This window comes from Sarcophilus harrisii, chromosome 4 (assembly GCF_902635505.1).
Source record: "Sarcophilus harrisii chromosome 4, mSarHar1.11, whole genome shotgun sequence".
NCBI lineage: Eukaryota > Metazoa > Chordata > Mammalia > Dasyuromorphia > Dasyuridae > Sarcophilus > Sarcophilus harrisii.
The window spans coordinates 240,025,006-240,037,996 of record NC_045429.1 but is presented as its reverse complement, the minus strand read 5'-3'; the positions used below and the strand labels follow the sequence as shown (position 1 = coordinate 240,037,996).

General features: G+C 33.7%; 1 protein-coding gene across 1 annotated transcript in view; it reads left to right on the top strand.

Annotated features, from left to right (window-relative positions):
* Window positions 1-12,991, top strand: part of LOC100916733 (collagen alpha-1(XIX) chain) — a 69,744-nt gene that overhangs the window by 40,962 nt on the left and 15,791 nt on the right. The window contains exons 4-5 of the mRNA XM_031968610.1: window positions 6,231-6,293; window positions 7,398-7,442. Of these exons, the coding sequence (XP_031824470.1) occupies window positions 6,231-6,293; window positions 7,398-7,442 (108 nt within the window). The remainder of the gene's footprint in view (window positions 1-6,230; window positions 6,294-7,397; window positions 7,443-12,991) is intronic.

Genomic DNA, 12,991 nt, shown 5'->3' with positions numbered 1-12,991 from the left:
TCAGAAGCGAATTATCTCAAACTAAACTTCTGGTGGATTTCTATTGTATTCTATATCATTTATGAATGATTATGTGAATCCTAAAGTTGACAGATTCACTTTGATGGTCACCAAGGCTTGTCCCATTTCTACCCTCTTCTTTCTTCACTAGTGCACTTCAGAAATTGTAATAACCTTCAATTCAACAGTTACTATAATTGTATTTCCTAACCTAGATACAGCAGCACACATTAAATCTCTAACTAGAGATGAGATGATTAAAAAAATCTTATACAGTATATAGAAATAAAGTCCTTTCCATGGTGTTTTCATTCACCTTCTAAGAAATCTCATGATTAAGGGAGAGCATTTTGACATGAATCTTGAAAATATAACTTGCATGTCTTATATGCCAGCCCATTAAAAAAAATTGTGCATCTCCAATGCAGAAAATACTGCCAAAGTGCCAATTCAGTGGAAATGGAGAGCAGCAGGGAGTCTAATTTTATGTCCTTTATGCTTTGTGTAGATTGACCATTGAAAATGAAGTTTCCTGCAGGGAAAATCTTTTGACATTCTTGAAAAGAAATCAAAGAATTTGACTTGTCCATATAATGAAGTGGTTTACAGAATCATAAACCATTCTAGAAAATGAGTCAGTGTTTATCAATTAATTGTAAAGTTAGAGGCTGATATATTTTTTTCAAAAAGCCATTCCCAAACTACCCCATGAGACAACTGAGATTTAAAAAAAAATGCTGTGAACCTTTAAAAGAGATCTGAATGATGATTCTTTTTTTGAAAGAAAAGAAAGCTAGCTTGTGTTTTTGCCAGAACATATTCTATTCATTAGGAAATTCAAGTTACTTTAGGAACACTTAAAAACTCATAGGGATGAGAACTGATTCTGTGGAACAGGTGTATCAAGCCCTGAAGAACTTAAGTGTTGCTCATATTTCCTGTCTCAGAATCTTAAAGGAAGTAAAATTAGAGAGAACCAGCTCCATTATGGAAATAAGAAGAGGAAGAAATAGCCTACAGGAAACAGCAGAGATCTTGTGACAATATATAACACCCATAAACCAAGAGGGATTGGAATGTGTAACTGAAGAGTAGAAAAAATATACAAATAAGTAAGACATTGGATAAACTGATCAAAAAACATGAATGTTAGACACTTAAATAATATTAATCAGCATGTAAATAAAATCAACATATAAACATAACTCTTCAATAACAGTTTTGAAAAAAATGCTTATGTTTCCTTTGATTGTATATTCTCCAATGTTTGTTCTTTCAACAGTACAAACTCAAACTTGCCTATGCCTTCTTATCCTGTACACTCTATGTCTATATAAATCTTCTATAGAGTCTATCCAATACATAAAAGACCTTTATATAGAGTTTACAAAATATTCTCTACATAGCAATGCAAAACTTGAACTGGGTTGTCTAATTTTTATGTCTCAGACAATTCATGAACATCTTACTTCCTTCTCAGTTGTACAATTCAAGTAATCATTGGTAAAACACTACATTACATCTACAATGTTTCTATCTCCATTGCCCTTTGGATTACCCATAATTTTGATTTTTTGGTGATTGTAATTTCCTGATTTGCAGCCAAATCTCATTATGAAAACATTGGTTTAAAAAGTGACTTGGAAATTTTGAAAACACTCTAAAATTTATTCAGTGCAACACAGTCTCCTCTCTTCAGCCTGTTTGATTCTGGGCCAGATCATTTGTCCACTTGAAGTACCTGTCTAAATTACATGCTTTAATTTAACTGACTGCCTATTCAACTATAGAATATCTTTGATAGGCATTCCTCATCCATTTATTTTTTCTCGTGGTAGGATATCTTTTGAGAGATTAGGGATCTCACTGAGGACTCCTTCTACTATTCTGAGGCTTGATATAGTAAGATATAGATGATTGTTCAATCATTTCAGTTGTGTCCAATTCTTTGTGACCCCCATTTGGAATTTTCTTGTCAAAATTATTTGACTGGTTTACCATTTCCTTCTTCAGCTCATTATAAATATAAGGAAACTCAGGACAGCAGGGATGAGTACTTACCCAGGGTCAGATGACTTGCATCTGAGACCAGATTTGAATTCAGGAAGTTGAGTCTTCCTGACTCCAGGTCCAATGCTGTACCTACTGCACTACCTAGTTGCCTCTTTATTAAGCACAATACCATCACAAATAGAAGCATATGGAGGATCAATTAGGAGTTGTCTTCCATTTGGACTCTCCACTGTATTTGAAATAATGTCCTAGAAAAAATATTTGCAAAGGTATTTGTAAATTTTTAACCAGTTATAAATGTGAGTTATTATTATTATGACTCCATGGACTAAGTGCCACAAGGCATGTTATTCTGTGAGAGATGATAAGCTCTCAAGAGTGAAATCCTGAACATTCAAAATGAATTCCCCTGAAGTAGAAGAGTGATATTTGTCTCAAGAGACAAATGTGACTGCCTGGGGGGGATAGAGGGAGACTCACTTAGAAGTGGACATATATAGATGATGGAAGCAATGGCAGATGATGGAGGATAAATATAAATAGTAAAAGCTAACACACACACACACACACATATATATATATATATATATATTCACCAGACTGTGAGACAGTCCTATAAAAATAGTGTCATCAATGCTTATGCCCAGAATGAGTCAACCCTGGTCAACAAAGTACAACAAAAAGTCTTGGGTTGGTTGTTTTGTTGTTGAGTTGTTTCATTTTTCAGGGGAGAGGTTAAATTAAACTTGGGGGGTTATTTTTTGTGAAAAGAGAATGAACGTAGGGATAAGGGCACTGATCAGTATAGATGAGATAATGATGATTGTCAACAGAGAAAAGGCAGAACTGATCAACTTTTTGTTTATTTCTATTTTCTCTGTCAAGGAGAACAATCTTTGGACTGGGATAGATAGAACAAAAATGACTAATAAGCTATCCAATATAAGTAGTAGGGAAATGACATAGTTTCTCTTAGGGAGTTTGTCACCTATCCTAGAACATCAATATTTTACAAATCATAAGCTAATGAATCTGATGTTGATTTCTGAAAATATTCTAAAATGAATTATTAGAAGCATAGTGCTTCCCCACAAATCTGGTGAAATCTTTGAGAAACTCCTCTATTTTGATTATTATCATCATCATCAACATTTCTTGCATTTGTTTAGAGTGTTTTAACTTTCAAAAATATTTCATTTAATGTGTGAAACAATGCTATAAAAGAGTTGGTAAATTTTCTGAATTAAAAATAATTAAATTTGGAGCCATAGCATATGACTTTGAACCTTAAGTCATCTATAAACCCATGGCTTCTACTTATCATTAACATGATATTAACCAAGTAGCCTCACCTCTCAAGGCCTCATTTATCAAATAAGAAGCCTGTATTAAATTATTTTAAAAATAATTAAAATTATTAAAATTTAAAATCCCTCCCAGTTCTAAAATTTTAAGCTTTGGTATGTATGAAGAAGTTAAGTGACTTTATAAAGTTATACTATTGAATAGTAGGAAATAGTTAGATGACCCAGTGGAAAAAGTGCTGAGCCTGGAGCCAGGAAGGTCTGAGTTCAAATCTGACATCAGATACTTAGAAGCAGATACTTAGAAGAAGTGTGATCTTGGGCAAGTCATTCAACCTCATTTGTTTTAAATGGCAAGCCACTCCAGCATCATTTGCCAAGAAACCTCCATGGACAATATTTGCATTTTATCATCCGTAGGTTTACAAAGAGGCAGACATTTCTGAATGACTAAACAACAACTAATGAATATCTCCACTGAGGCAATAGTGAATATTTATATGCAGGAAAACATATGTTAGCAGCTGGTGGCAAGCTGAACTTTGCAATCATCTCCTAAGCCAGAAAGTCCATTATGCATATTTGTACAATTCTCTACCCCCTCCCTTTGTGTGAACAAAGCTCCCCAAATAGCTCACTGACCTTTGGAGGCCCAGCTTTCCATTTCCAAGTAATTCATTTCACTATTTTTTTTGTGAGGCTATGTCTTTCTCTTAAAATCTAATGTATATAAAATATAGCAGTTTCTAGCAAGTAAGGGAAGTGGAAATGCTCATTCTTCGATCCTTTAACAATTTGCTCTTTTTACCAATTAGTGATTTTTTTCTAGGATAGAGTCTTTAATTTTAGACTTTTTTCTAGGCTTGTATAGTCTAATTCTGGAGTCCCAATTTTACCCAAAGGTTCTAAGTGAGCTCTAAGCCCCAAGATTCGGTGTAAACCAATGATTTTACCTTTAAAAAATTAATATTCTTATCTTCTCTCTTTTTAAAGAGACAAAGTAAATATTTAGAACAAAAGTAAATGTTTTTCAATCCCAGAGGGAAGCAATGAGTATTTCCTGAATAAAAGACATATTATAGAGTCTACTCTTCCCAGGATAAGAAAAAAGGATAGAGGAGAAGAAAGGTAATCAGCTTCTATTCCATTCCAAGCTGGATCAGTAATACAGGATTCATGCTGAATATAATTTACACATAAAACATCTTCAGCACTCTGAGAATTCATAGCTACTATTTGCAGCCTCCACTATCTATTTTCCATATCCCTACCCTTATGTCTCTCACTGGCATGTTGTTTGCTCCTTCCTCCTTCTCTCAGTTTACCTGGCTTCCTATCTCCTACCAAATAGATTTTTCTAAGGTAGAAGGAAAAGAATTGAGTCAATGGCACTACGACGAGTACCTCTAGGTCAGTACCTCAAGTCTCATGGAAACTTAGGAGCTACTGAGAAAGACTCTCTATCAGGAAGCCATCCCTATTTTCTTGCTCCATTTACAAGCCTTTTAGGAAGAATTCCAGAAGAAAAACATAAATCACTTTGAAGTTTGGCAAAGAATATGAAGCCATTAGGTGATCAAACTGCTAACCACATTGAAGCAATTATAGGTAGCATTTTGTTTCATATAAGACTTTAAATCAGATTTTCTATGGTAGATAAATACCGTATGTTGAATAATTTCAACACTACTAATCTACATTCTAATAAAAGACAAAACAAAAACTACAGAGTTTCACAGGGCTCGAAAATAACCTAATTCAACTCCTTCATTTTACTGCTGAGAGAAATGATGTTCTTTTTTTCTAGGCCTTAGAAAGTGAAAATATAAGAAAAGCATATGCATACAAAACAGCATAATGTCTATTATTCTGCAAAGAGGTCTTGAAATTTAAGGAATTGGTCCTATAGAGCTTCAAAAGGCCTAGATTCATAGACCAGTAACACAGTCATCCATGTATCTTGATGAATGCCAGCAGGAAGAGTGATAGGGCGTATCTGAAATCTAATTTATGATCTATTTCCTTTTATAAGTAGAATCTCTAAGTTTGTACTTTCTTAGCCATGATCTTATAAAGCTTTGTTCCTTATTAAAAATCACTCATTAGAAAATTCTTTGATGAGAGCATCTTGGGCTTCTCTGAAGTTACTGCCATCATATCAGCAAGAATGCCGTCTTTGTCTATACCCAGCAGTAATGTCAATGCTAAGAATAACTTAACCTCATTTTCATTCATATGACCACATGCTTCCAGAAAGAAAAAAAATATGATCAAATGTCTGAAACTGGACTCTGGATAATTGTGTTGCAGTTAATCAACATGACATATTTTGGATCACTAAACTAATGTGCCTTATCAGCTACTATAAGATAAAATATTCCCCATTACTTTTTCCTCTTCACCCCTAAATAGATTTTTCCATTTAAATGTTTTTATTGAATATTTTAGCTTGATTTTAGGTAACAGGAAGGAAATTGATGGATTTTTAAAAGACCTACAGGCAGTAAGAACCACTGACAAACATTTTATTGCCCAAAGCATTCAATTTGATATAGAGCTTCTCATTCTCCCCTTCCTGGGTGGTAACAGCTAAATTTTGTTGTTAAATGGAAAAGAGAAATACAGAGGTGGCAGGGGGAAAGAGGAGCCATGGATAGAAGCTCAAAAATGAGTGCATCTTATTACTACCTTTTAAACATACACTTTTAAACAGATTGCACATAAGTCCTTCATTTCAAGTTCAATTCTCACTTTTGTTCTTTGTATATTAAATGTTTGTTGATTTTTATGAAGTCCATAATTAAAAAGAAAAAAATTCAAAAAAAACATTCATTTTAGAGACATAAGAAGTTATTTCAATTCTTGATTTGCTTTCATTTGATTTTTGTCATCTTTCTTCCTATGTCTTAAAAGGGTGAAACTGGACAGCCTGGATTTCCAGGATCAGTTGGTCTTAAAGGACAAAAAGGAGAAACGGTAAGTATTTAAGACATGAAGGCATAGAGGAATCATCTTAGTAATGTTATCACTTTGCTGAATCTGTGTCAATTCTACATTCTTTGGGAACCTTTTAAAAAAATATTATTTGCCCAAGATAAAGCAAAAAATAAGCACATAAATCACTCAATTGGTAAGTATTTATTAGGCAATGATTATCAGCAAGGTATTATGTCAAATGTTGAAAATAAAAATACTGTAGTGAGACATAACTAGTCCTTTGGGGTTTTAGATTTTACTTTGGAGCTTAGATTTTCATACAACATGTTTTCTGATAAGTAAATACTAATATAAACATGAAAAATGAATAGGGGAGGGTCATTATAAATGTAATAAGTAGCACTAGACTTAAGCCTTGAAAGGATTTAGTAGTTCCAAAGAACAAAGACAAAGAGAAATATTATTCCAGGAATGAGGCACAATTTTGTGAAGACAAGCGATGTTATATTATATACAAGGAAGTACAACAAGTAAGCCAATTTGGCTGAAGCATAAAGCATGTAAAATGCCATATAATCAGCCTGGAAAGATTCTGGAGTCAGACTATGAAGGGCTTTAATGCAAACTAAGGTGGTTTTATTTCATATATTATAAAAGCACTAGAAAGCCATTAAAGCTTCAAATTTTCAAGAAGAAAAATCTAGATTGTGATTCCAACTTGTAAAAAATTGTAAAACTCTCTTGTCTATTTAATCAACTATTTCTTGGCCTACCATAGTGAGTTTTCATTTTGAATCTAAAGTCAAATCAAAAAGCATTTATTAAACTCCTGCAATGTTCTAGGCCCTGTAATAAGTGCTAGAGGGAAGATAAAAGGAAAAAAGTCTTATATGAATCTACCCAAACATTTTCCTAGCCAATCTCATTCAGAATTTAATTCTCTCTAATGGAAAACAAATAAACAAACAACACTAGATCATAATTCATATTCAGATGCAGCTGTACAAAGAGACTGCATAAGTCATAGTTTTACAAAGTGTTTTGGTGTTTGTTTTTTTAGTTTTATCTTAGATAAGAAAAATGGGTCTCAAAAAATCTTTAAAGATTTTACAAAATTAAATTTTTATTTTTTTTTCTGCATAGGGCAAGCAAGGAAACATCGGCCTACAAGGAATAAAAGGTGACAAGGTATATATGTGTGTTAACGAAGAATAATACTGAAAATATTTGCATGATATTCACCAGATTTTTCTAGTATTTTAGCTTAGTAAGTTAGGCACCTCTGGAATCTGTATTAATTCTTTTGAGCCATTTAAATAGGACTTCAAAATACTCCTTATACTATTCCTAGAATATTAAAGCTGGAAAGGAGCTTAATGTCAAAGCTCAACAAATCCCAAGGGACCCTAGTCCCTATCAAGGTGCCATGCCACTTGGTGATTTTTCATAATGGCTGATATTTATAATGCACCCAGTAGAAACTACTGAGAAACTATAAGAATTCTCTTTTAATACCATTAATGTTTTTTTTTTACTGTAATGGTAATTTAAAAATATCTGTGGTACTCACTTGAGGATTCCTCAGATTTCCATTATACCTGACACACTAGTGGGCTTGACATCCCTTCCCAGTGAAAATTTCACAGAAGAGGAACAATTGCACTGAGTTTCCTCTTGGACCTTTCCAGAGATCCTCTAAAACTTTCTGTAGAATTCTAGTAATCCCAAGGCAAGACTAATTTGAGTTTGTATCTGAAGTTAAGAAACTGTATCACTAATGTTACACTACAATAAAAATGCCCTTAAAAATCCTTGAAAGGAAAAATAAAACATTTGTTTGATTTCTAAATTTGACATCTGCTCCTAGATTCAAACTAAATTTATCAAGCATTATTTTAAAGATCATTTAATACAGTCCCTTTATTTTATAGAACTGGAAACTAGGATCCACTTAATTTGTTTAAACTCACCAGCTAGTTAGTAGAATAAACAGGACTAAAACACAGGTCCTGTCATTCCCAGACCAATAGGAATCTAGAACCTAGGCCATGACCTTCTCTGCATAATATGGCTTGACTTAAGATTTCATTGTTTCATTTTATACTAATTGATTGGTCTGATTTAATGTGCTGTCATTAGTCTTTATTCCAGATGACTGAATCCTTTTATGTAGATAGCAAAATCTTTCTATTATTTCAGCTGTTTCAGAACAATAACATCTCATCTTAGTAATGGCTTAAGCACAGAAGTAGGCAAAAGAAAAGCAATATGTCTGTGTTACATAATGTTAAAAAAAAAACAAAAACTTAATCAGTTCCTGCAGTTTAGTTGAGGAAATTGAGAACATTCAGCCTGAATCTAATAAGATTTGGTGGTAAACATGATCATTTTCTCCAGATATTTAAAGAATTGTCTTGAAGAAAATAGAATTAATTTGGTTTGTGAGACTCTAGAAGGAAGAAATAGAACTAAAAAGAAGAAAAAGGATGCAGATTTCAATTTAATATACAGACTTTCTATCAACTGGAGATACCTGGAGGCTCAGTGGATAGAGAAGTAGATCTGGAGTCAAGAAGAACTGGATTCAAATGTAGCCTCAGCACTTTAAAGCTATTTGTCTCTGAGGTGTCACTTAACATCTGATTGCCTAAGGAAATCACAAACCACTCCAGCATCTTTGCCAAGAAAACCCCAAGGATTGTAGGTCTATGGGATCACAAAGAGTCTTGGATATAACTGACTGAACAACAACAAAATAAATTGGGGTTATCAGATAATGGAATGATCTGCTCATGTAAGATAGTGAGTTCTATGTTCCTGGAAATGTTCAGTCAACAATTCATTAACATGCATTTAAGTGCCTACCACTGGGTGGTTCAGTGAATAGAGCACTGATATAAGTTCAAATCCAGCCTTACACACATAGCTGGCAAGTTACTTAACCTAACTCAATTTTCTCAACGATAAAATGGGGACATTAATAATAGTACTTTTATTGTTATGGGGGATCAAATGAAGCAATATTTGTAAAGCACTTACTACAGTACTCAGCACATAAGTAGGCACCCTAATAAATGCTTGTTTCTTTTTCATTTCCCTTATTTTTGATATGTACTGTGCTGAGCACTAGGGATACAAAGAAAGCCAAAATATTTGACCACTAGAGATGCAAAGAAAGGCAAAAAATAGTAACAAAACAAACATTTAAAAAACAGTCCCTGCAATGATAAAGTTGAGTATAGTATGGGAAGCAACATTCAAGCAACCATGTACAAAGTTACAGATGGGATAACTTGGAGGGAGCCTCAGAGAGAAAGCACAAAGGTTAAACAAGATATGTTAAATTTAAAATATCTATGAAAAATCCAGTTATGGATGTTCAGTCAATAGTTGAAGATGAGAAATGGAAGTCAGGAGAGGCATTAAGTCTGAACAAATAGATCTAAGAATCATCTGAATAGAGATGAAAATTAAATTCATGAGAGCCAAAGAGATAACCAAGTGAAATAATATAGAGGAAGAAGAGAAGGTTGGAATGAAGAATCAGAAAAGGAAATTGAGAAGAAGCAGTCAATCAAGTAGGAGATGAGCTAGATAGTGTCACAAAAATCTCTTTTAAAAAAATGAAAAACAGTAATCAACTTTTCATAGACTGCAGAGGGTTCAAGAAAGAAAAAGGTCAGTAGATTTGACAATTAAAAAAATCATTAGTAACCTTGAAAATAGATGTTTCAATTGAATGATGAGATTGGAATCTAGAATACATAGAATTAAGGTGAAAGTGAGAGAATAGAAGTGCAGTCACTTATTTTAGACTGCCTTCTAAAGGAGTGTAGCCCCACAAAAATAGAGAAAAATGGGATGATGGCTAGCCAGAATGAATGGATCAAGTAAGGGGGTTTTGAGGAAGGGGGAGAAATGAACATATTTGGAGAGAAGAGGAAGTAGCCAATAGAAATGGAGAGATTAAAAATTAATAAGAGTTTGGAGATGATAAAGAGAGCAATCTTCTAGGGAAGATGGGATAGAAAGGAATAATTTTCACATATAGAGGTTTTTGTCTTGACAAGAAGGGCATTTAATCATGTGAAACACAGGTGAAGGTAATAATTGAAGGTATTTGAGTGATGGGAGATGAGAAGGAGAAAAGAGAAAGCCCAGAAAAATGTTCTCAATTTTTTTTCAGTGAAATATGAGTGAAGGTTCTGATCTGAGAAAGTTGGGGAGGAGGACCTTTGAAAAGCTTGAGGTGTCATGGAAAGTTTTAAGCATTGGAAAGAACTGATGGTTTGAGGAATTGAAAATCACAGTGAGGATGAAGAATAGGGTTAGGAGTTACAAAGCAAAAGAAGAAGTATAATGACAAAAGATTAAAAGATAAAGGAATTTCAGAGTTCATAAATAATAAAATGAAATGCTTATGAGTAATTGCAAGCTCAAAGGAATGCTCAGCTTACACATCTCCATTTCCTAGCTTCTTTCAAATTCTAGCTAAACTCCCACCTTCCACAGGAATACTTTCTGATTTCTGAGTTTTCCTTCTTTTGACTATTTCAAATTTATTGTTTATTACTTAATTGTACATATTTATGTGCATGTTCTCTCCCATTAGATTGTGAATTTCTTGAGAACTACATTTTTTTAAATTTTTCTTTGTATCCCCAGTGCTTAGCAAAATGCTTGTCACAAACTATGCACTTAATGAGTGATAACTAACTGACCATCTCTTTGTATCCAGGAGTGGAGGAAGAAGTAGATTATGAGGAATGATCAATTTGAGTAATTGAATGAATAGGGTATTTGAAGGGATACCATTATGTTTGTGGAAATCCCTTAGAATGGGAGTAGAAGTTGAGAAGAAGATAAGTACCACAAGCCAGGCACTGCATAATTGAGGAAGGAAGGAGTATTCTATAGGTCACTAGAGAAATTAGTGGAATCTCAACTGGGTGTTATATAGGAAGTGAAAAAATTTCAAGAAATGAGAGGTTATTATTGAGTGCTGGTGGTATAGGGGTTGACAATGGTGAGGCAAGGAGGATTTCAATTCTCTCCTTACTAGCACTGAATCATGGGTGTGAGTGAGAGCAAACCAATGCTGGTAAACAAGTCTAGGCACTGAGTGGATAGCCATCTGTGAAAGACACTTTAAAGAGAATCGCTAAACTGGATAAAGAATTTGATTCCACTTCGGGATTTTTTTTTCATTAAATCAGTCAAGCTTCAAAATGTCATATGTACCACACACAACTAACTTATTACCTAGCTACATATTTCTTTCCATTTAGTTTTTAAACTACAACTATGGTTGAAGAAAAACAGGAAGAGAATGAAAATGTCATCTTAACTGACAGCTATTACTGGGTCATATATGAAGATGGGGCAATATGAACAAAATACATAGTGTTGATGGATGAATAGTGGAATGAACTGTTGCACAGATAGCAACTTAATGTTGCTATAGATACAGAAGAGTCAGTTTGATTTATGAAATGCATTAATACATCTCACATTCCTACTTTAGACAATTCTCTCCAGGTCCACTGAGGTCTCAAGCCTAATTCCAATTTAAAATCCACTGTTCTACTATAATCCATTCACCCATCAAAAGACCCTATCTTCTTCCCCCAAAAGAGGAGTTTTAAAGAAGAGAAAATGACCCCTGTACTCCTAACATCCAGGGCTTAACAGAGAGAAGGTCAGGGTTACTGAAAACTTTGTGAAGTCTCCTAGTTGTAAGACTAACTCATTTCTGTCTTCATGCTCTATCATGTCTCTCAATCTCAATCTTTGGCCTATAGTCTGGCACCTAAGCTCTCACCCTGGTTTCCTGATTTGTTGGAGTTAATCACATTTAGTCCCATCCAGATCCACTATGTTGTTCTGTAGACATTCTAATATCACCTTGCTCATCCTCCTTCCTTCTCTCTTTATCCTGGAAACAGTAGTAAACTCAACAAAACATTCTTTGAAAGGATATGTCTTTCAATTTCTTGATAACTTCGTTCACTATCCCTGTGAATTCCCAGACCTCACTATGGTTACCAGTGCCTGAAATGTTATTTTCATTTATAAGAATATAAGCACTTGAAGGGAGGGATTTTTTTTTTGCTTTGTTGATTTGTTTACCCATAGTTCTTAGCACAAGCTTGTATCAATAGTATGTGCTTAATAAATGCTTTTTTTTTAAAGTCATTCATTTAATTTTTAAATACTTTGGTATTTAGCAAGCAAATAAATATCAAGCATAGAACATTTAGAAAATCATGATTCTTTACAGTTAAGCATATCTTTACCTATTTTAAAGGATTCAAACTAAGAAGAATTCTATTAACTTCTCTGTCACCTCAAATTAGCTACAAATGCATGAGATAAAATAGAAAAACAAAGTAAGGACTAAAAAGGAAAGATATCCTCACAGGGAAAATCACCTCAAATAAATGCAAGATGAATGATAGATGAACATTCAAACAGACCAAAATCAAACCAAGATTTTTAACGAGACTTTAGAAAAGGGGATGAATAATTAATAACTTAGAATCTTTACATGCTATAAGAGATAAGGTAGTATTGATGTATACCATCTTATAAGAGGGATAATGAGAAAATTAGATGGAAAACTCACAGAATAAAAATGGAAGTATATGACCTTGAGGAAAAGGGAAGACAATAGGCAGAAAGTAATTATCCCTTGAATGTGGGTGTTACAGATGAAGAACAAGCTAAGAAAGAGGTGA